This window comes from Geotrypetes seraphini, chromosome 17, assembly GCF_902459505.1.
Source record: "Geotrypetes seraphini chromosome 17, aGeoSer1.1, whole genome shotgun sequence".
In the NCBI taxonomy this organism is placed as follows: domain Eukaryota; kingdom Metazoa; phylum Chordata; class Amphibia; order Gymnophiona; family Dermophiidae; genus Geotrypetes; species Geotrypetes seraphini.
The window spans coordinates 29,293,388-29,317,850 of record NC_047100.1 but is presented as its reverse complement, the minus strand read 5'-3'; the positions used below and the strand labels follow the sequence as shown (position 1 = coordinate 29,317,850).

At 48.4% G+C, this 24,463-nt stretch overlaps 1 protein-coding gene across 4 annotated transcripts in view; it reads left to right on the top strand.

The window, feature by feature from the left end:
* The window catches only part of FANCD2 (FA complementation group D2), a 319,297-nt gene that overhangs the window by 214,367 nt on the left and 80,467 nt on the right, over positions 1-24,463 (top strand). For all 4 annotated transcript variants that reach the window (XR_004537318.1, XM_033925761.1, XM_033925762.1 and 1 more), the window contains exons 29-31: positions 2,082-2,195; positions 2,691-2,819; positions 19,525-19,643. Coding sequence is in view for 3 of the 4 variants with exons in the window: in XM_033925761.1 (XP_033781652.1) it covers positions 2,082-2,195; positions 2,691-2,819; positions 19,525-19,643 (362 nt within the window). In the remaining variant the exon portion in view is untranslated. The remainder of the gene's footprint in view (positions 1-2,081; positions 2,196-2,690; positions 2,820-19,524; positions 19,644-24,463) is intronic.

Below are 24,463 nucleotides of genomic sequence, written 5' to 3'. Positions count from 1 at the left end.
CCACTGCTTGCCCTATATCGGTAGCATGGAATATTACTACTCTTTTGTTCTGGCCAGGTACTAGTGATCTGAATTGGCCACCAAGAGAACGGGCTACTGGGCTTGATGGACCATTGGTATGACCCAGTAAGGCTACTCTTATGTTCTTAATGTGGGTCTTTTTATAAGTTGTCTGATCTGTGAACCATCGAAAATTCCTGCCTCAGTTTTTCCACGGTAAGTCCTGGTAACATATGTGCTATGTATTCAATGCACGAACTGTCTTTATGAATTGGTGGCAGTATGATTCTATCTCATTCTACCAAAGGTTAATTGATTACATTTTGTCCTCCAACCACCATATATTCCCTTGGAGGTCAATCTGTTTTTTGCCTTGTGTTCATGTTTGGCTCTACTATCCCAACTATATCTAAGAAACTAGAGCTGATGTGGTCTATCCAATGCAATTTTCTGAATCAGCGCTCCAAATAACCCAAGGCACAGGTCAAGAAACCCAAGGCATTAAGGAAAAAAAAATTTTTTTTAATTGGCTTGTGCAATATAAAGTGAAAGGGTTTACAATTTGTAATGGTTACATAATATATAGTCAGCGAGTTATGATTTGTCATGTTTACATTAAAATGAGATTATCTACAGTAGTAAGAAAGTGATTATGAGAAGAGGTATGTTTTTCCTAAAGTTCAGGAGCCCTTCGATAGATCTTATCTGTGGGGTTGGTTCTAGTAGATTGGTTCTAGTAGATTGATAAGAAATGTGCAATTGGAGGACATGAGCGGGGGGTTGGAGGCGTGTTTCTTCTTGGGAGCGGAGTTTGGTTGCCCAATGCTGCTCCTTGTGACTTAATCTTCCATTGCCCCAGGTACTTTAGATACCTTGGTGAGCCCACCAAGACATATAGAGTACCTGAATGTAAAAACTGCTTAGACAACCTCCATTGATAGGCAGTATATAAATAACTTATAATCTTGGAAACCTATGTTTGAATCACACACTAGAATAGTTTTCGGTACTATCAACGTATGGCCTGTCTTAGTATGTATTTATTTATGTAGTTAGTTAGTAACTCTAAGGTTAAAGTAATACGAAAGCCTAATCACTGAATCAGGAATGCCAATATACTTTTCCGAAATAATTATATGAACTGACAAATCGAAGTAGTGTGAGCCAGTATACACTTGTTACTAAACTAAACTAAACCTTAAGTTTATATACCGCATCAACTCCACGGATGTGGAGCTCGGCACGGTTTACAAGAACTTAAAATATAGGAAGAGAAGGAAAAAAAAGGTTTACATGAAGAATTCACAAGTTATGCTTTGTACATTTGTCTGTGACCAATAAATCTCTCAGGTCTGTCCCATGAGCTCCAAGGGAGACATTGAATATTTATTTATTTAAAAAATTTAAATCCCCATCACATCCATAGTTCTGAGCAGGTTACATAAAAACATACATAATAAAATAGTAAGAAACAATAAATAAGAAGGAAAATCCTTATTCAATTTACTTTTATCTGTCAGAATAAAAAACGTTTGTAAAGTGCAACCCAACTCTTGCTCCCAGGAAGAATCTTTTTGACTTTGGTGGGGTGAATATCCTGCTCAACTGAAATCAGATCTCTCCACTTTAGGTCTATTGGATTTTGAAATTAAGTAATTTCCAAAGTACGAATTTAATGCACAAGCTACTGATAAGCAAAATAGGAGTTCATGCCACTTGTACTGAAAAGTTTCAGAGAATCATTCTCATGGATAGAAAATGATGTGGGGCAGAATTTGTACCTCTTCCCTGAGTCATTCTTTAAGGAGCAAGGGAAGAATGGCCCAACTTCTGACCCTCAAGCCTTGCATTGAAAAATGCTGGTGTAGAACGACTGAGGTTGAGATAAACACTAAAGAATGATACAGGATGGTCCCCGAGTCATTCTCTGCTCATGGACAACATGTTCTTCTAATGGAAATAATCCCTGCTTTGTGCCCAGAGAGCATCTGTGCCAGGGGCAAATTAGCACTCACATTACGTGTTCTATTCTGTATATTTGGCATATATCAAAAGCTTATTGGCTTTTCCTTGTCTTGTAGTCTACAGAAGTTGTTCACTTGGGACCAGTGGAGCTTGTATTCCTTCTTGATGATCTGTCCCAGAAGCTGGAACACATGCTGGTTTCGACAGCAAAGAAAGTCATTTTCCTGAAGGTATCTGGATTAGGTGCTTCCTTAAATACACAGAACAGAGAAGAGCAAACTAGGCAAAACCAGGCCTTTAGCTATTCTGTTGGGAATCCAGATAGAAAATGTGATTTCCTTACTTTCAGTGATGTTCAGGCATTTGAGGTTTTATCAGTTGAATGGAATGTTCATTTTTGCTCCACACTTGCAAAAGCAACTGTGAATGCACAAATTAAGCAGTTTTATTAATAGAGATCAGCACTGTTGTCAGTAACCTCAAATATATAACTTTTTGGTTTTAAATTTAGCTTTTTCATCACACTAATTTACTGTATGTGAAAACTGATAAACCTAGGAGACTTTGAAAAGGATGTGAGACTATGTGTCTGTATATGTGCCTCCCAGCCTAAACTGGGAACTTATACCAATAACAATGCTTCTGTAACTACAAGGCAGTATTGATATTTTTCCATAGAGCTCCTGTAAAACATTTACTGACAAGCTGACTAATTTTAACCATAGGCTAAAGGTGACAGGACCCTTGGATTCTCCCAGCTACACCAGAAATCATCTCAGGAAGTTGCCTATAGCACCATACAGCTGCTGAACCCATTGTGCAATCACATGGAGAACATGCACAATTATTTCCAGGTCAGAGGACTTGCACCTTCTTTTATCCTGCCAGATCTTTCTAGTATACTTGAATTGCATTTATTATATTGTACCATATGATGGAATCATGGGGGATTATTTAGTGATTGGAGAATATAGGTCAAACGTTCTAATACTATTATCCTATGAACACCAGATAGTACATCTACTAGTAGTACCAGCATTAAAGTACTGGCAAAGTCCAATCCAGACTCACCTGCAGCACTGCGCACATGAACTCAAACCAGCACAAACAACCACTGTGAAAGGTGCAACCACAAGAAAGCTTTTATTTTTCTAGAGACATAAGAATTGCCGCTGCTGTGTGCCTGATTGCCAGATTATAATTTAAATTTATATTATCTTGTAATTATGTGATTTGTCGGTTGAAGTCACAGTTCCAATAATGTGGACTTGGAATTGAATTTATTTTCTTTGATGTAATAATTATCTTGCTTATATTAGTGTGTATTCCTAATTTTATTTGTTGTAATAAATGATTAAATTTATAAATAAAAAAAAAAAAAAGAATTGCCGCTGCTGGGTCAGACCAGTGGTCCTTCGTGCCCAGCAATCTGCTCCCAGGGCGGCCCCTAGTCAAAGAGCAGTGCCCTAACTGAGACTAGTCTTACCTGCGTACATTCCAGTTTAGCAGGAACTTGTCTAACTTTGTCTTGAATCCCTGGAGGGTGTTTTCCCTTATAATAGCCCCCGGAAGAGCGTTTCAGTTTTCTACCACTCCCTGAGTGAAGAAGAACTTCCTTACATTTGTATGGAATCGATCCCCTTTTAACTTTAGAGAGTGCCCTCTCATTCTCTCTACCTTGGAGAGGGTGAACAACCTGTCTTTATCTACTAAGTCTATTCCCTTCAGTACCTTGAATGTTTCGATCATGTCCCCTCTCAATCTCCTCTATTCGAGGGAGAAGAGGCTCATTTTCTCTAATCTCTCACTGTACGGCAACTCCTCCATCCCCTTAACCACAGACTCAGGAAAGGTACAAACAACTGCTTCTTTAGCACTCTCCAGACCAGTAGAGGTTAACTTTACGAATGGGTATATATCTAATCATGACCAGCAGGTGGAGACTGAAAACAAAACTTTGGGACAGTATATACTATCCTCCCTTCTCTATTTCCCTCAGTCTTCTTTCAGTCTCCAGCAGGTGTTGAGTGATCCGTACCCATCTCTCTTGGTAGGGCTGTTGGAATTTGTTTAGGGGTTTATTGTCCCTGTTTTTGGCCGGACGGAGCTTGGTCGGGCCCTGTTTGGGGGTCCGTCCGACCTCGGGGGTGTCAAACCCGGCGGGTCACGAGCGGGGTCCCTCCCCCCACTTCCTCCACCTCCCCACATTTTTTTAGAGGAGCCTCAGCAGTAAGCCTTGCCCCCTAAGTCAAGCAAGGCATATTGCTTCGAGAGCCTGTGGAGTCTGTTCTGTAAAAAAAAAAAAAAAAAAAAAAAATCCTGAGGTAGTGCTGGTCTGAAGGGTTGTTTCCCTTTAAGAAAACTGTATTTTACTGTTTTTTTTCATGTAACCAGCACTTTTTTATAGCTAGGTCGCGTCTGGAGCAATTGTGCCCTTCTCCGGGGGAGTAGGCCACAATTTTAGTCCAGCCGCGAGGCACTCGCGGCCGGCCTGAACTCGGCGGTTTGGGTCGGTGAGGTGGTGGAGCTCCGTCGGCAGCGGCTGCAGGCGCCCAGAGCTCCCCGCCGATGGTGCCTCGCGAGTCGGCTTGGAGCAGTGGGGAAGCTCGGTCTTCCACAACCGCCCACGGAGGGATTCCCCGAAGGATTCCCTCTCAGCTGATTTTTTGACAGCTGATGCCGACTTGCCTGTCTTAGCGGCTGGGACTGTTCAGTCTTCTCAGCCGCTACAGGCCATGGAGGGAGCATTTTTGGCGGGAACTTCGCCATTTTCTTTGTCTGGCCCCTCCATTTTGTCTGCAACCTCAGGTGACCTTCCCCCTGTATGGCGAACACAGGGGCAGGTTTCAGCATGGACCCCTGCTGGGGCAGGGAGTCCCTGGGGACCCCCAGGGGTTTTTTGCCCCCAATTTATTTTCTTTCTTTGTGCGGACTTTTGGGGGTCCCACGTGCGCCTGGGGGGTTTCGGGGGGGGTTTCCCTCCGCGCCCCCTATGGCTTTGCCTCCCTCTTTTCGTTTGGCGTCCCTCTTCCTCCTCCCTCATCCAAGCGCCCGCGGGGGGGCTTGGATTGCGAATTGGTGGGCGGAGGAGCGTGTTGGCCTGGTTGAGGACCTGGCTGCTTTGGCGGGCTTCCAGGATCCTCTAGAGGGGACGCCTGTTGGCAGCGGGGCGGCGGGTTTCCCGTCTTCCAGAGCAGATGCGTCCGTGGTGCGCTTTTTTATTCAGAGGGATGAGCTTTTAGACCTGTGTAGCAGGTCTCCTTGGTGCTGCATTTTTGCAGTGGCGCCGCCGGAGACCCCGCGTATGGGGGCCCCTCTGCTTCAGGGGGTCTGTCCTGGTTCCCGCTCTTTTCCTGTGCGTCAGGATTTGCGGGATTTTGTGTTGGCGCAGTGGCCTATGGGCGCAGTTTCGTTTGGTGTGCGCCTTGGCTCTTGGGTATCCCGTCCCGGAGGGAGGTAGGGCTACCTTAATTTCGCCAATGGGGAACGCGGTGGTCTCGGCACTTCCTAAGCGGCATACCGTGCCTGTTATGGACGGTTCTGCTCTTAGGGTCTCGGAGGCGCGTGCGTTAGAGACTCTTCTTAAGTATGATTTTGATGTCTCTGCCTTTGGGGTCCAGGCGGCTGTTTGTGGGGAGCTAGTCGCTCGCGCCGTGTTTCGGTGGGCTGAGCGTGTCCTGGATCGGGAGTCTGATGACTGGTCTCTAGTGGATCAGGAGGTAGCGAAGATTGCGATGGCTGCCTCGTTCCTCTCAGATGCTCTTTATGACTTGGTGCGGATTTCGGCTAAGTCTATGGCATGGCCGCGCGGCGTATTTTGTGGCTGCGCGCTTGGGCGGCGGATTCTGCGTCCAAAGCTAAGTTTACTAAAGTTCCCTTTAGGGGGTCTTTTTGTTTGGAGAGGAATTAGATGAGTTGATTCAGACTCTGACGGACTCGAAGGTGCCCCGTCTGCCTGAGGACCGTGCCCGCCCTGCGTCTAGGTGTGGGGCTGCCCGGGGGCGTTTGCGGGAATTTCGCAAGTATCGCCCGGGGCGTGGGGCTGCTTCTTTCCCGGCTCAGGGTTTTTCCCGGGGTCGGTTCTTCCAGCGCATGCAGCCCTTTCGGGGGGCCCGTCGGGGGGCAGGGAATCCCTCCGCCGGTTCCCCCGCTTCCCGTCCTGCGCAATGACTCCTTGCCGGCGCCCCCTTTGGTTCCGGTGGGGGCCCGGCTGCGCAAATTTTTCCCCAAATGGGCCGAGATCGCGTCCGATCAGTGGGTCCTTGAGGTGGTGCGGGACGGTTACGCTCTGGAGTTTACCTGCTCTCTGCCGGACCTTTTCCTCGCTTCTCCATGTCAGACTCCATGGAAGACGCAGGCTTTTCGTCAGACCCTTCAGCGTTTGCTAGATCTCGAGGCAGTGGTGCCGGTGTCCCCTACGGAGTGGGGCACCGGCAGGTACTCCATTTACTTTGTGGTGGCCATAAAGGAGGGGACCTTTCGGCCCATCCTGGATGTCTCTCGATCTGACGGAGGCCTACTTGCAGGTTCCAATTCGGGCCTCTCATCAGCACTTCCTTCGCTTTGCGATCTTGGGGCGGCACTTTCAGTTCTGTGCGCTTCCCTTTGGTCTGGCCACGGCTCCTCGGACGTTCACCACGGTAATGGTGGTCGTCGCGGCAGCCTTGCGGTCGGTGGGCATCCTGGTTCTCCCCTACCTGGACGACTGGTTGATTCGGGCAAAGTCGTTGCAGGAGAGCTCCCGGGTTACGGCTCGGGTGGTGGAGTTTCTCCGGTCGCTGGGCTGGGTGGTCAACCTTTCCAAGAGTCGGTTGGTCCCGGCTCAGCGTCTGGAGTGCCTTGGGGTTATGTTCGACATCTCCTTGGGGAAGGTCTTCCTTCCAGAGGCCCGGGTGAGCAAATTGCAATCTCAGATTCGCCTGCTTTTGGCGTCCCGGGGTCCTCGGGCGCGAGATTTCCTCCAAGTCCTGGGGTCAATGGCGGCGTCCCTGGACGTGGTGAGGTGGGCGCGGGCCCACATGCGTCCTCTTCAGTATGCTCTGCTCCGGAGGTGGTCTCCCCGGAGGCAAGATTTGGATGTTCCGGTTCCCCTGCGAGGCTTGGCGCGCTGCAGTCTGCGCTGGTGGCTCCGGACCCCTCACCTGGTTCAGGGGGTGGGTCTGGATCTCCCGCAGTGGACGGTGCTCCTTACGGATGCGAGTCTCCTCGGTTGGGGGGCTCAGTTTATGGGCCACTCAGCTCGGGGCACCTGGTCCGCGGAGGAGGCCTCCTGGTCGATCAACGAGTTGGAGACCAGAGCGGTCAGGCTGGCGCTGTTAGCTTTCCACTCCCTTTTGCTGGGCAAGTCGGTCAGAGTCCTGTCGGACAATGCCACGGCGGTGGCTTATGTCAATCGTCAGGGGGGCACCAAGAGCACTCCTGTGGCGCAGGAGGCGGCTCGGCTCATGGTTTGGGCGGAGTCCCATCTTCTGGACCTCTCGGCTTCTCATATAGCCGGGGTAGAAAATGTTCAGGCAGACTTCCTCAGTCGTCACTTCCTGGATCCAGGAGAGTGGTTTCTCGGCGCCGGAGCGTTTCGGTTGATAGTGCAAGATTGGGGGCAGCCCCTGATGGACCTGATGGCCACGAGTGGCAACGCCAAAGTGCCCCGCTTCTTCAGTCGTCGCAGGGAAGGGCTGGCCGAGGGTCTGGATGCTCTGGTCCAGCCGTGGCCAACGGAGGGGCTGTTGTATGTGTTCCCTCCTTAGCCGCTGGTGGGCAGAGTGCTTCTTCGCATTGTTCACCATCCGGGTTTGGTGGTGCTGGTGGCTCCGGATTGGCCTCGACGTCCGTGGTATGCGGATCTGGTGAGACACCTGGTGGCGGTTCCTCTTCCTCTGCCTCTCTCGGACGACCTTCTGATGCAGGGTCCCATTCCCTTGTTCGACCCGTCTCTCTTCTGTCTTACGGCGTGGCTCTTGAAAGGGGTCGCCTTAGCAAGAAGGGATATTCAGACAAGGTGATCGCTACACTGTTGGGGTCCCGGAGGCTTTCTACCTCTCGGGCTTATGTGCGGGTTTGGCGTCTCTTTGAGGAATGGTGTCGGGCGCGGGAAGTGACCTCTTTTCGCGCTTCTCTGCCTAACATTCTAGAGTTCTTGCAGGATGGCCTGGATAGAGGCCTGGCTTGGTCTTCTCTCCGGGTTCATCTTGCGGCCCTGTCGACCTTTCGAGGGTTGGTGTCAGGTCAGCGTTTATCGGCTCTTCCTGATGTGATTCGGTTTCTGCGGGCGGCCAAGTTGCTTAGGCCTCCCCTACGGCCCTCGGTTCCCTCTTGGGATCTTAATCTGGTTCTCTCTGTTTTGGTGCGCCCGCCTTTCGAGCCCTTGGACGACTGTTCTTTGAAGGACCTTACTTTGAAGGCGGTCTTTTTGGTGGCCATTACTTCTGCTAGGAGTATTTCTGAGCTGCAGGCTTTCTCTTGTAGGGCTCCCTTCTTGGAGTTGTCTAGGGAGCGGGTCGTCTTGCGGCCTGTTCCTTCCTTTCTGCCGAAGGTTGTTTCTCCTTTTCATGTCAATCAATCGGTGGTTCTCCCGGTCTTGGGTGGTCGGGAGGGCTCTTCTGAGCAACGGCAGCTGCGCAAGTTGGATGTCGGTCGGGTCCTTCGCTCTGATGTGCAGCGGACCCAGGAATTCCGGAAGTCCGATCATCTCTTTGTCCTCCTGGCTGGTCCTCGTCGGGGAGCTGGCGCTTCTAAGGCTACTATTGCGCGCTGGATCAAGGAGACGATTGCTTCCGCTTATCTTCTGAAACAGCAGCCTGTTCCGGAGTTTCTCAAGGCTCATTCCACTCGGGGTCAGGCGGCTTCTTGGGCTGAGTCGTCGCTCGTGCCTCCGGTGGATATTTGTAAGGCTGCGGTTTGGTCCTCCTTGTATTCTTTTGTTAGACATTATCGGGTAGATGTTCAGGCGCGTCGGGACGCGGTGTTCGGTGAGCGTGTTCTGGTATCGGCCCTTCGGGGGTCCCGCCCGTGAGAGGGACTGCTTTGGTACGTCCCATTCGTAAAGTTAACCTCTACTGGTCTGGAGAGTGCTAAAGAAGGAGAAATTAGGTTCTTACCTGCTAATTTACTTTCTTTTAGCTTCTCCAGACCAGTAGAGGTCCCCACCCTGTCTGTTGTTGTTGTTGTTGTTGGGGCTGTTTTCGCGGGCAGTTTTTGTTTTTTGCTGCGGGTTCTAGTATTTTTCTAGGGCCGGGGAGAATTAAAGAACAGCGGCTGTGGCTCGGCTGGCTTAGCTGGCGAGCTGTGGGGACATTTTCCTTCGGGTATTTCTCCTCTGCATTTTCCAACAGCATTTGGGTATGTTATTTGTTACTCCTGTTCGGAGTATTGTTTTCTTCCTGTTTTCCAGTTCTTGGTTCTGCTTGGCTATTCGGCAGACTGAGGGAAATAGAGAAGGGAGGATAGTATATACTGTCCCAAAGTTTTGTTTTCAGTCTCCACCTGCTGGTCATGATTAGATATATACCCATTCGTAAAGTTAACCTCTACTGGTCTGGAGAAGCTAAAAGAAAGTAAATTAGCAGGTAAGAACCTAATTTCTCCTTAGTTTTCATAGTCTTAAGTCACTTCCACATTTATTTTCCTTATGAGCTTGGCTTTCCCTGCTTCAGTGGAGGATTTTGCACACGTCCCAAACTTTCCAAGGCTCCCGCAGCCTACAGCTAGGAAAGGGGAAACTCTCTCTCCCTGGGACTCCTTCCTTCCATAGAGACTTTTGCTCTCTCGTGGGGACCTCCCCCAATCAATCTTTGTTCCAAACACCTCCCTGCTAAACCCCGCCCCTCAAATCAGCAGGGTTACCTTGTTAAGGTAGCTCAGCATTGAGCTGTAAAGCCCAGTGCAGTTTTGAACATGTAGTCCGCTCAGTCTTGGGTTGGAAGCCCCTCCTGTATGGAGGTGGAATGGTAGCATTAGCGTGAGATAACTTCTTACTCTTCCACAATGACTTTTCAATTGCTCAGTCCAAAACACTAATTTTCAAGAGCCATCAGAAGCAGCATTCCAGTGGCTAGCATTTTTTTTTTTTACTGCTGAGACATTTTTCAGCTGCTAACTTCCTCATCGGCTCTGTAGAGAACCGTTGCTCAGGTTTTCTTAGGTTGGAGTATCGAGACGCACGGCCCCTTCCTTCTTGCCGAAGGTCATTTTGTCTTTCCATGTTAATCAGGAGTTCATCTGCCTGTGTTTAGTCCAATGGGATCCAAAAAGGAAGACATCCCAGGACAAGCATGCAGCATATTCTCAAAAATAGGTCACGTAATCCTCGGAGCTACGGTAAACACTTTAGCAAATTTAGAAAGTTCGGGATAGCCCACGCCACGCAAGCATGAGTACCTTCCTGCCCGACGTATGTGCGCAGCTCCTCAATTCCGTTTTTTCCACAGAGCACTGAAGTCACGTCTTCAACGGTCTTCGTTAAACAATTGCTTGCCTTCCCACTCTCACGCTCTTTTTTCGTATTATTTCTTTTTCATATTTACCCCAAAAAATTTATACTTTTTCTTTTTTCGCCGTTTCTCCTTGGGGCCTTCATTCTCGCCTGAGCCATCAAGTTTAATTTGGTTGAGGCGGTGTTCCTATCGATGTTATGCTTGCTGACGGGATTTAAAAAGTACAGTTGGTGTTCTCGCACTATATCTTTAACGGACCCTCATAGCTGGTGCCTGCAGTGTTTGGGTCCCAAACACCGTGTACAATCTTGTAAACGCTGCTCTTCTCTTCAGAAGTGTACTATAAAGAATCACATCCTTCAACGAGAAACTTTTCAGTGTCGGCATGGAGGGAGATGCGCCGACGACACCATCTTTGTCGAAGTTACTGACATTGAAGACATCGACACTGGTGTCGCAGCACATCGCGCCCTCGGGTAAGCTGGCTAAGAAGCTATCCCCTTCCCATTCAGGGCTGCAGGTCACAAAGGCATCGAGTCAGTTCATGCCGACCAAGCGTAGGTCCCTGCAGCGACTGGTTCCATTGTCGAGGGGTGCTTCATCCTCGGAGTCATCCTCGCCGGAACGTGTCACAGTATCTGCGGTACCGGCAACAAAGTCACATGTACTGCTGCTTACTTTGAGGCAGAAGCTCGATGCTTTGCTGCGAGAGGAGCTCGGGGACCAATTTCAGTTGCTTTAATAGAAAATTACATTGAAGATAGGTTTCATTGCTAACACAGCTCACAGATCTCTGGTTTAATTAGGCAGGAACTTGGTATATATATACATTTATTGTGGATTTCTGACTGGTACTTGCTACATATACTTTTATTGGAGATTTCTGGCTGAAGAGGGAAAATGAGATTCCAGCAGAATTTGATTGTGTTGTGAGTAGAGAGTTGCACGGGGACAGAAATCCCACCCATCCCTGCCCGTCTCCTCCCCATCCCCACCCATCCCAGTCAGGATCCTCTCCGTCCCCACCCATCCCCGCAAGGAATTACCTCCATCCCCGCCCGTCCCCATAAAAAACAGCAATTACTTCTGACAGGATCATCAATTCCACAGTTTCTTTTGTGTTTGCGCTGCTATTTCCTTGTGGAATCTCTTTGGTGGAACCCTTTTTTTGTTTTCTGTTCAGGTAATTAACTTATAAACCCCCTCTTTTACTAAGGCTGACGTGTTTATTATATTATATGGACGAACCCTGCTTCCTAAGCCTTCCATCCCCATGGGAGTCCCGTTGGCTAGAGGGGGGTCCCCGTGGGAGTCCCATGGGCCAGAGGGGGGTCCCCGTGGGAGTCCCGTGGGTTAAGGGGGATTCCCGCAATCCCCGTTCCCGTGCAGACTTCTAGTTGTGAGTGCTTGCCCTGCTGGCTGGAGGGGGAACTTGACATTCACCTTCTCTGCAGGAGGTAGTCGGGGCTCTAAACAGTAAAAAGTTTACCTGCAGTAATTCATTTATGTGCTGAACCACAAGTCTGATAAGTGCTCTTTTGATATTGTAATCTGTCTGGTGTACTCTATATATATCTAATTGTGGTATACTATTCTGCTTTCTAACCTAGACCTCTTTATTCCTAAAAAAAAAGGCTTTTCCTTCCTTTTCTGGCTAACCTTGGTACAAGAGTTTTTCTTGAGCTGCTAATTTTTCTAAAGTTTCCAGTGGTTTGGGATCTCAATGTGGTTCTTGCTAAGCTGATGAAGTTTCCATTTGAACCAATGTCTACGGCTCATCTCAAATTCCTTACTTGGAAAGTTGTCTTTCTCATTTCTCTCACTTCTGCCAGAAGAGTAAGTGAACTTCAAGCACTAGTGACGGACCCACCATTCATAGTGATCCACCATGACAAAGTTGTATCTTGCACTCAGCTGAAGTTCCTTCCTAAGGTCGTCACTGTATTTCATCTCAATCAATTGTTCTTCCAGTATTCTTCCCTAAGCCTCATTCTCATTCAGGAGAAATTATTCTTCACACGTTGGAATGTAAACGGGCATTGGTCTACTATCTCAACAGGATAAAGCCGCATAGAACTTCTCCTCAACTTTTTGTCTCCTTTGATCCTAACAAGTCGGGCCATCCTATTTCCAAGAGAACGATTTCCAATTGGTTGGATGCATGTATCTCGTTCTGTTATACTCAGGCTGTGCTTCAACTGGGGAGTCATGTCATAGCCCATAAAGTTCTAGCTATGGCAGCTTCAGTAGCTTTTCTTCACTCTACCCCTATTGATGAGATCTGTAAAGCTGCTACTTGGTCCTCGGTTCATACCTCTTATACTGTCTGGAATCTTTTTCCAGATGGGATGGGCACTTCAGCCAAGCAGTATTGCCAGATTTGTTTTCCTAAAGGCCAACATTCTCCCCATCCCATTCTTATTAGCTTGAAGGTCACCCACATGTGAGAATAGGCTGCCTGCTTGTCCTGGGATAAAGCACAGCTACTTACCGTAAAAGGTGTTATCCCAGGACAAGCAGGAAGGTATTCTCACTAGTGGGTGATGTCATCCGACAGAGCCCCGATACGGACATCTTGCAAGCATGTCTTGCTTGAAGAAACTCAGAAGTTTCGAGATGCCCGCACCGCGCATGCGCCAGTGCCTTCCCGCCTGATGGTCCGGGCGTGTCTCCTCAGTTCTTTTTCTTTCGTGGAGCTGAGAAGTCTATCTTCAATTTGCGCCCATTGAATCTCTTTTTTTTGCCTTCTATTTTGCCGCAGGTTGAGTTCTTTTGGCTCTCCTGTGCATTTATTTCTTTCTTTGATTTCTTTTTAAAAAAAAAAAAAAAAAAAAAATTTTTTTCCGTCCGATACTGGGTCGGCCGCGTGGCTGGGGCCCCGCGCCTTCGACCTTGCGGCGGAGCTTTTCCAGCCTATGTCCCGGCCGATTACCGGTTTCAAAAAGTGTAGCAAGTGCCAGCGCGCGATTTCGCTCACGGACCCTCATCGACGCTACTTACAGTGTCTGGGACCGGATCACTTCCCGAAATCGTGCCGGCCTTGCTCCACTCTGACGGCGAGAGCATTTAAGCGCCACTGTCTATTGTGGGAGTCCATGTTCAAGATGGAAGCTTCATCGGACCCTGCAGCTTCGACATCGACGGGTGCTTCGACTCCTTCAGCGAAGCCCTCTGCCTCCCCGGCTGCTTCGGGCCTCCTGAAACCGGCATCGTTCACACCGGTTTCGGCCCCGGTGCCTTCCTCCGTCTCCTCGGAGCAGGTATCGACCCCTTCAGTTCCACCGGTGGTGCTCAAGGTGCCGAAGACTGGCAAGCAGAAGCACGCAGCACCGAAGGAGCGCGGAGACCGTGCGGAAGGGCCCCCTTTTGGTGCGGATCCCTCCATATCGGCTTCGTTGCGGTCCCTTCTGGAGGCTCAGTTCGTGGAGCTCATGCAGACCATGGGGCCTCGACTGATTGCCACCATCCAGGGTGACCTCCCAGATTCGGCTTCGAGGGGCGGACCGCCCCCTCCTCGCCGCACGACCTCGTTGCTCGGCGAGGAGAAGCGGCGAGCGGTGTCCGGGTCCTCGAGGAGGTTCTCCGTTAGTGCTGTGCCTCCTTTGGAACTGATTCCCTCGAGGAAGGCCTCCCTTAGTGATATGCCTCCCTTGGAGCCCATCCCCTCGAGGAAAGCCTCGTTTAGTGACCTGCCTCCCTTGGAACCGATTACTCTGACCCATGACTCAGTGTGGCGTCCACCTTCGGGGCCACCCAGTCCTGGGCATAGCAGGAAGCAGGATGAGTTCTTCCGAACCCCCTATCAAGCCTGGGCGGCGTCAGGGGAGGCACCGACTCTTCCGCCTCTGCGATCGACGGCATCGAGTCCGATCTGCTCCTTGGAGGCGTCTGACCCAGTTTCTCACAGACGGGCTCGATCCCCTTCCAGGCATCGATCCAGACATTCTTCGAAGCATTCCTCTCGGCACTCGACCGTCTCGCCTCAGAAAAAATTGCCTCGGTTGGGGTATGCTGCTTCGACTGGGTCTCCTCCTCCGGGCCCGAAGTTCGAGGACCCCGAGGTTTTCTACTCGTCCTGTTGATCGCAGGCCTCTCTGGAGCCTGAAGCCTCTTCTTCTTCTAGTCCGTCTCGCAGACCGGCGACGGCGGACCAACTGTCCTTTTCATCATTCCTCAGGCAGATGGCAGATGACATGGACATTACTCTCGATGCTGGGTCTCGATATTCCAAGGAGTACCTCGATACCATGCACTTGCCTCGTCCTCCGGCAGAGTCCTTGCGGCTTCCCCTGCACAAGCTCCTCGACCAGACCTTCATGCGATGCTTCGAGTCTCCTTATTCTATCCCTGCGGTCCCTGGTAAATTGGATGCGCGGTACCGCACGGTGCATCATAAAGGCTTCGAGGGTCCTCAGCTTTCTCACCAGTCCCTCCTGGTCGAATCCTCGCTCAAGCGGTCTCATCCTGGCCAGATCTACGCTTCAGTGCCTCTGGGCCGCAAGGGCAGAACTATGGATAAGTTTGGTCGACGCATCTATCAGAATTCGATGATGGCGTCTCGAGTCCTGAATTACAATTTCCACTTTGCAGCCTACTTGGAATTTTTTCTACCTGTGCTTCGGAAGTTCACACCATACATCGAGTCCCAGGCTAGGTTTGAGTTTGAGGAAGTGGTTGCTTCGCTGTCCCAACTTCGGCTTCAGTTAATGCAATCTGCCTATGATGCGTTCGAGCACTCAGCCCGAGCGGCGGCTTGCTCGGTGGCGATGCGCCGGTTGGCCAGGTTGCGGACCATTGATATAGACCCGAATCTTCAGGACCGCCTGGCGAACGTCCCGTGTGCTGGGGCGGATCTTTTTGACGAATCCATCGAGACTGTCACGAAGAAGTTGTCTGACCACGAAAAGTCCTTACAATCTATCCTTCGGCCGAAGCCTAAGCCTCAGCAGTCTCGACCTTCTCGTCCGCCGTTGATTTATCAGAGGCGTTATCAGCCGAGGCAAACACCACCTGCGAGGCAACCGGCGAAACGTCAGCCTCCCCAGAAGGGTCAGCCTAAGTCTCAGTCGCCTGCTGTTCCTAAGACCACTCAGCCTTTTTGACTGTCTCGTCGAGGGCATAACCAACCTCGTTCTGCCTCCCCCTGTTTTTCCCATCGGAGGGTGCCTCCATCATTTTTATCATCGCTGGGAGGCCATAACAACCGACCTCTGGGTCCTTCATATCATCAAAGAAGGATACTCTCTTCATTTCCATCGGGTCCCTCCGGACCACCCTCCAAGAGAGTATCCTTCCAACTTGACTCAGACCGCCCTTCTTCTTCAGGAAGCTCAGGCTTTGCTCCGGCTTTGTGCCGTGGAGCCGGTTCCGACGGACCAACTGAACCAGGGGTTTTACTCCCGGTACTTCCTTGTTCCGAAGAAGACGGGCGACCTGCGACCCATTTTGGACCTCAGGGTCCTCAACAAATTCCTAGTCAAAGAGAGGTTTCGCATGCTGACACTTGCTTCTCTCTACCCCCTCCTCAAGCAGAACGACTGGTTATGCTCTCTGGATCTCAAGGAGGCCTACACTCATATTCCCATTCATCCGGCCTCTCGCAAGTTCCTCAGATTTCGGGTGGGACATCTCCATCTGCAGTATCGAGTGCCTCCATTCGGCCTGTCTTCGTCCCCCAGAGTCTTCACCAAATGTCTGGTAGTGGTGGCTGCGGCCCTCCGGAACCAAGGTCTTCAGGTATTCCCCTACCTCGACGACTGGCTGATCAAGGCTCCCTCGGCCTCGGGGGTCCTCTCAGCGACCCTGTCAACGATTCTGTTCCTGCAGAGTTTGGGATTCGAGATCAACTTTCCCAAGTCTCATCTACAGCCGACCCAGTCTCTTCCCTTCATCGGGGCTGTCCTGGATACCGTACGTCTCAGAGCATTCCTTCCTTCTCAGCGCATGGATGCTCTTCTTCATCTCTGCCAGTCTGTGTCTTCTCGCCAGTCCATCTCAGCGAGACACATGATGGTCCTCCTGGGCCACATGGCCTCTACAGTTCATGTGACGCCGTTTGCCAGACTCCACCTCAGAATTCCTCAGTGGACCCTGGCATCTCAGTGGACTCAGGTGTCGGATCCGTTGACTCGACACATCACAGTCACTCCTGCTCTTCGGCAGTCTCTGCTCTGGTGGATGACCTCTTCGAATCTATCCAGAGGTTTGCTGTTTCATTCTCCTCCCCACCAGAAGGTTCTCACAACCGATTCCTCGACCTATGCCTGGGGAGCGCATCTGGATTGGCTTCGCACTCAGGGATTCTGGACCTGTGCGGACCGACTCCGTCAAATCAATCTTCTGGAGCTCAGAGCCATCTTCAATGCTCTTCAAGCTTTTCAACATCTGCTTCACGACATGGTGGTCCTCATTCGCACCGACAATCAGGTTGCCATGTATTATGTCAACAAGCAAGGGGGCACGGGCTCGGCCTCCCTCTGCCAGGAAGCTCTCAAAGTCTGGGATTGGGCGGTTCACCACAACACCTTCCTCAAAGCTGTCTACATTCAGGGGAGGGACAATGTCTTGGCGGACAAACTGAGTCGTCTTCTCCAGCCTCACGAATGGACACTCCACTCCAAGCCCCTTCATCAGATCTTTGCTCAGTGGGGAACGCCTCAGATAGACCTCTTTGCGGCTCCCCACAATTTCAAGCTGCCTCAGTTTTGCTCCAGGATCTACGCTCCTCATCGCCTCGAGGCAGATGCTTTTCTGCTGGATTGGGGGAATCGCTTTCTGTATGCGTTTCCGCCATTCCCTCTCATTCAAAAGACTCTAGTCAAACTGAAGTCCGAACATGCCACCATGATTCTGATAGCTCCTCGGTGGCCCAGGCAACCTTGGTTCTCCCTTCTACTTCAACTCAGCAGCAGGGAACCGTACCTACTTCCGGTGTTTCCTTCACTGCTTACTCAGCATCAGGGGTCTCTGCTTCATCCCAACCTGCAGTCTCTCCACCTGACAGCTTGGTTCCTCTCAACGTAACTCCGCACCAGTTTTCCCAGGCGGTGAGGGATGTCTTGGAGGCTTCCAGGAAGCCTGCTACTCGTCAATGCTACTCCCAAAAATGGACTAGATTTTCTTCATGGTGTATTTCCAATTCTAAGGAGCCTCAGCGAGCCTCTCTATCCTCTGTTTTGGACTATCTTTTACATCTGTCTCAGTCTGGTCTCAAGTCGACATCTATACGTGTCCACCTGAGTGCTATTGCGGCTTTCCATCAGCCTCTACAAGGGAAACCTCTCTCTTCTCATCCTGTGGTTTCCAGATTTATGAAAGGACTTTTTCATGTCAATCCTCCTCTCAAACCGCCTCCAGTGGTTTGGGATCTAAATGTTGTCCTTTCTCAGCTTATGAAACCTCCTTTTGAGCCTCTGAGCAAGGCTCCACTAAAGTTTCTCACTTGGAAAGTGGTTTTTCTGGTGGCCCTCACATCTGCTCGCAGGGTCAGTGAGCTTCAGGCATTGGTGGCGGACCCACCTTTCACAGTATTCCATCATGACAAGGTGGTCCTCCGCACTCACCCGAAATTCCTGCCTAAAGTGGTCTCTGAATTTCACCTCAACCAATCCATTGTGCTTCCATTGTTCTTTCCAAAGCTTCATTCTCATCCTGGAGAATCAGCTCTTCACACTCTGGACTGTAAACGTGCTTTGGCTTTCTACTTGGATCGCACCAAACCACACAGAACTGCTCCTCAACTTTTCATCTCATTTGATCCAAACAAGTTGGGACGACCTGTATCGAAGCGCACCATCTCCAACTGGATGGCGGCTTGTATCTCTTTCTGCTATACCCAGGCTGGATTACCCCTTCCCTGTAAGGTCACAGCACATAGGGTCAGAGCAATGGCAGCCTCTGTAGCCTTCCTCAGATCGACACCGATTGAGGAGATTTGTAAGGCTGCCACTTGGTCCTCGGTTCATACGTTCACCTCTCATTATTGTCTGGATACTTTCTCCAGACGGGATGGGCAGTTTGGCCAAACTGTGTTACAAAATTTGTTCTCCTAAGTTGCCAACTCTCCCTCCATCCCATTGAGGTTAGCTTGGAGGTCACCCACTAGTGAGAATACCTGCCTGCTTGTCCTGGGATAAAGCAATGTTACTTACCGTAACAGGTGTTATCCAGGGACAGCAGGCAGCTATTCTCACGTCCCACCCACCTCCCCTGGGTTGGCTTCTCTGCTAGCTACCTGAACTGAGGAGACACGCCCGGACCATCGGGCGGGAAGGCACTGGCGCATGCGCGGTGCGGGCATCTCAAACTTCTGAGTTTCTTCAAGCAAGACATGCTTGCAAGATGTCCGTATCGGGGCTCTGTCGGATGACATCACCCACTAGTGAGAATAGCTGCCTGCTGTCCCTGGATAACAACTGTTACGGTAAGTAGCATTGCTTTATCCAGGGACATCAGGCAGCTATTCTCACAATCCACCCTCCTCCCCTGGTTGGCTTCTTAGCTGGCTTACAGGAGCCACGCACCTACATCGGGTGGGAAGGCACTCGCGCATGCGTGGTGTGGTCAGTCGTAAACTTTCTAAAGTTCTTCAAGTGCCGATGCACTTTTGCAGCTGTCTGTAGATGACATCACCCATATTTGAGAATATGTCCCTGGATAACGCCTGTTACGGTAAGTAACTGTGCTTTCCCAGAACACCTCTGGAACCCTTTGGCTACCTTCCAATCTTCAGTACCATTCTGGATGTTAAAGATAATTACAAATTACTATGAATTACTCTCCTAATCCCTGTCACATAAAGTCACCTTGCTTCATCCAAGTATCAACTCCTTTAACAGCAAGGATGATAAAGGGAAATTAACTTCTTTGGACTGTTTAGATACATCAAGGAAGCCTTCAGCCATGAAGCTCTTAGATCAGGACTGTCAAACTCATTAGCCTCTTAAGCACATTCTTCCCTTTGATGTCAGCCATCAACCTCACCACTTTTGTTTTGTTCTCTTCTCAGCTGTAATACAGAAAGCCATCACTGTTAGCAATATTGCTAATCTGCACTCTGAATTAAGTTGTATATCAGTTTTTCTAAAAGTAAATACTTAATCTGACACTGGTTTTCTTTATCTGAAAGGTACTGTTGGCAGAAAACAAAGGGGCAATGGATGCACATGGTATAGATTTCAAGGAGTATCATTTTATGTCCTCTTGCTACCAACTATTGCTGCAGATCTTCCACATCCTCTTTGCTTGGTGAGTTTAAGAAACATTAAAACTAGGAATCTGGAGAGTTCTTTGTAGGCTAGGCAAGACCACCTTGATCAAATCGCCATCTTCATTTACATCATTGCAACTGCTGGTAATAATAGTGCTGGTTTTTTCCAATTTTTCCTAATGAGAAGCATCTGTGCAGATTCTAGTGCTCACTTTCTACCAACACATCAGAGGATTTTGTAACCATTTAGAGATGTCCGGGTATTCAAGAATAGAAATCAGTTTTGTCAGCATGTAATAGTTCTTTCATGGTTGTAAGATAAACTGTCAGAACAGAAGGAAACCCTCGGACACAAGAAGGGGTGAAGAAAAGAAGAAAAAAAGTCATGGGCAAACAAATGGCAAATGCGCTTTAACGTGGACAAATGCAAGGTCATGCATATAGGGAAAAAGAACCCGTTGTTCAACTACAAATTGGGGGGGGTATTGTTGGGAGACAGCAGACTTGAGAGAGACTTGGGTGTGCTGGTGGATGCATCACTGAAGCCATCTGCACAGTGCGCAGCAGCCTCGAAAAAAGCCAACAGGATGCTTGGCATCATAAAGAAGGGCATAACAACCAGAACACGGGAAGTCATCATGCCATTGTATCGAGCTATGGTGCGTCCAGATCTGGAATACTGCGTTCAGTATTGGTCGCCGCACCTCAAGAAGGACATGGCGGTACTTGAGAGAGTCCAAAGGAGAGCAACGAAAATGGTAAAAGGGCTGGAACACTGCCCATACGCCGAGAGGTTGGATAGGCTGGGGCTCTTCTCTCTGGAAAAAAGGAGGCTCAGGGGAGATATGATAGAGACCTTCAAGATCATGAGGGGCATAGAGAGGGTGGATAGGGACAGATTCTTCAGACTGAAGGGGACAGCAAATACGAGGGGGCATTCGGAGAAACTGAGGGGAGATAGGTTCAAAACAAACGCAAGGAAGTTTTTTTTCACCCAAAGGGTCGTGGACACTTGGAATGCGCTACCGGAGGAAGTGATCAGGCAGAGTACGGTACAGGGATTCAAACATGGATTGGACGGATTCCTGAAGGATTAAGGGATCATGGGATACTGAGGGAGGAGCTGGGATGTAACACAAGTATAGAAAGCTAACCAGGTAATGAGTATAGAAACCAAACCAGGTCGTGCAGGTGCAAGACCGGAGGGTTAGGACTTCGATAGGAAGACAGGACTTAAATGAGAAACCAAGGTGGCAAGGGAGCCCCTTCTGATGATACAGACAGGTCGTGACCTGTTTGGGCCGCCGCGGGAGCGGACTGCTGGGCAGGATGGACCTGTGGTCTGACCCGGCGGAGGCACTGCTTATGTTCTTATGTTCTTATGGGCTGTGTATTAATCAAAAGAAAACCATCCAGATCACTTCACAGAATATCCAACCCACACTGAAATAACATCATCAAAAAAGGAGGGGTTTTTTTTTTTTGGGGGGGGGGGGGGATTAGAAACATTTTTTTAAAGATTGTTATACACACTAGTGTCACAGCCTAAGATTCACTCAATATAATATATAGCCAGTGTTCTCCCCAGAAATTTTTTCCAGCCGGGTGGCATGAAAAAGTAGCCGGGCAGGGTGGGGAAATTTGGTAGTGGGGAAAATTAAGGGCTCCTTTTACAAAGGTGCGTTAGGGCCTTAACGCGCGGAATAGCGTGCGCTAAAATGCCCTGTGTGCTAGCCGCTACTGCCTCCTCTTGAGCAGGTGGTAGTTTTTCAGGTAGCGCACGCTAATCCGTTACGTGCGCTAAAAACGCTAGTGTACCTTTGTAGAATGAGCCCTAAATGTGTTCTAGTTTTATTAGTTAATTATTATTGTTTTCCAGTGCTCAATATGACTTCCTTTTTTAAGGTTTGACACTTGTGCTAGAATATTTTTACTAAATTTAAGAAGTGAATAATTAGATATGCGCCCTCTTTCAAATGGTATAAAGGTTTAAAAAAAAGGGAAATGCGTTAATGAAGTCATTGGGTTCAATCTAGCCATTTATTTCTGCATGAATTTAAACAACTGAAAAAAGATAAATATAGTTCATTCAGTCATACAAGAAACGGCTCTACAGCACCTCTAATAATGTTTTGATCACTAGGTTCCTTCCTGAGGTCTCACTGAGGATATGAAATGGATGCAATCCCCACTTTCAGACCTCTTCCACATAATTTATGGAGAGGTGTTACTGAGCCTTGAAGGAGACCTGTGTGATTGCACTACAGCAAAATAAAAAAGTACAAGATAAAGATCAAAGTGAGAGCTAGGGCAAAACAGTTTAGGTAAAGATGCAGGTAATAATTAGCAATGTATTAAAAATATTATATTTTTATTTGCTTATAATGTCATTTGAAAGCTGCTTGATGTTAATACAACTTTAATTTAATACCTTATAGTGGGTGTGTGTGTGGTGGTAGTGGTGGGACAATGCCTACGTCAACAGTAAAGTAAGAATAGGGTCATTAAATCCTGTGGCGTACCTAGTATATATGACAGCCAGTGCTGATCATTTTTTTTAAACCCTCCTCTATCTAAAAAAGATATTTTTAGTAATAATCCATGAGTCACACAACAAGGGTGCACCTAGGAAAAGACAGCATCTTAAACACAGCAGTGAGCACTAGAACACCAACCAACACACGCATTGTAAAACTAAACAAGCCAGATCCTGCACAGTCAGTTGATCCTGTACAGTCGATGCTAACAGAAAGTCATGTCCTTTTCATACACACAGAACACAGAAACACCCTCGCCCAATATGGAATAATCACAAACTAAAAATAGAAATATGTAGACAAAGGTTAAACTGAACCAAGAAACCAGACTCTGCATACAATGCAACACCACAGAAACAGTGACACGTCCTCTAATACTGTGCAAAATATAAAGACAGTAGATGTAAATTTGAAAAAACTGATATATAACAATCACCACTTTACAAATTAACAAATAGAAATAAAACAAATAATGAGAAATAAGAAAATACCATTTTATTGGACTAATCCATTTTTAATTAGCTTTCAGAGGCCAAATCTTTCTTCAAGACTGTACAGTATACAGCTGTTATGGTATCCTGTCCTGACCTGAGGAAAGGGGTTTAGTCCCAAAAAACTTTAATCAATAGTTACAATACTACTTGATTCTACGTAAAGCAACAAAAAAAATTTTTTTCTACCTTTTGTCGTTTCTGCTTTAATCATCTTCTCTTCACTCTCTTCTTTCTATTCAGTGTTTGTCCTCACTACCTTCCATGCAACATCTATCATCTCTCTTTGCCCCTTCCACCCAGCCTCTGCCCTCTCACTCTCTACCCCTTCCATCTACTATCCACCCTCTCTCTGACCCTTGCATCCACTGTCCACCCTCTCTCTGACCCTTGCATCCACTGTCCACCCTCTCTGCCCTTCCTTTCCTATGACAGTCCATCCCTGGTGTTTCCATCTAGGGCAAGAACATGTACAGGAAAAAGATCCTTAAGGAACAACTTTGTTTGATACCAAAAAGAGACCCAAGAAAAGTATAATTAGTCACTCGTGTCCCCCCAAACACCACAAAAAATATGTATTTTGAGCATTACATGCATAGTGACAACACACAAACCTAGAGGATTGGGTAAAACGAGGATCTTGCAGGCCCCATGAACCTCGCGGATCTCTACCTCACATCCTTAAAAATTTTCTTACCTCAAGGGTGAGCGGGAACCGTGAGGTCTGTGGGTGTTAAAATGCCCTGCAGACCCCATGCCACAAAGATGTGCGAAGTCTGTGGTATCCAGACAATCCTTATTTTACCCAGTCCCCAAACTTAGGAAAGTCTATGCATTGAGAGCAATTTTTTAAGCTATTTACCCAGATGCTGTTTCCAGAAAAGAAAGGTTTAATTCTATGGGAATACTTATTTTCTTGGATGACTTTTTCAAAGAGAAAGTGCTCAGTGCTTTTAGTTTCATGATAGATGTGGTGTACCAGTTATCAAAGAGAAAGTATCCACAAACTTTTCATTGGCCTGAAGTTTTGAAAATAGCCCAGAGAAAACTCGATTTCTGTCATAGAACTACAACTCTACCTTCTTGCAGGACTTGGAAACAGCAGCCGTGCACATTTCCCTGTTTGCGTGATCATTAACTCATACCAACTTCTGTGCACAATGCACAGCATGAAAATCCCTGCACTTCAAAATCATACCATCGTAGGAGCTTCAAGTAGCAGCTCTCATCTGATGATTTGCCAAGATTTTTTTTCCTGTATTGTAAGGGATAGGAATTTTTTTTTTCTAAACTCACAAAAAAAACACCTCTCTTCTGAGCTGCACACGTTAAGCACTGCTGTTCAAATAGCAAACAGCACTGGAACCCAGTGAGAAAATTCTCTTTGCTACCTATAGATGCATACAACTGATTAATAATGACTTTGTCGTCCTGCCTCTTTTGAGGGTCAATGGGCATTTGCTGTGACTTAGGAAAGATCAGAGCAACTGACCCCCTTCCTTTGCCAGGTAATTCAAGTGGCAGAGGCACAACTCGGATTCTGCTCCCTCTGAAGAATAAAATGACGTTACAAACCGAGTAACAATCCAAGAGACCAAAAACTAAACTTTCCTGAGGCAAAAACCCCCCACGTGGTCTTGATCACCCTGCTTGCCGGAACTGAAGGGAACTTGACATCTTTTTTTTTTTCTCCCAGAGGAGTCCCAGACTCACTGCAGCCACACGATCTGACGAGCAGAGGCATTACCAGCAGCTTTGTGGGAGATGTTGTTTACACTCAACGCAGCAGGATTATTCTGCTTTCTGGAGACAGGGAAACATACCCAATCA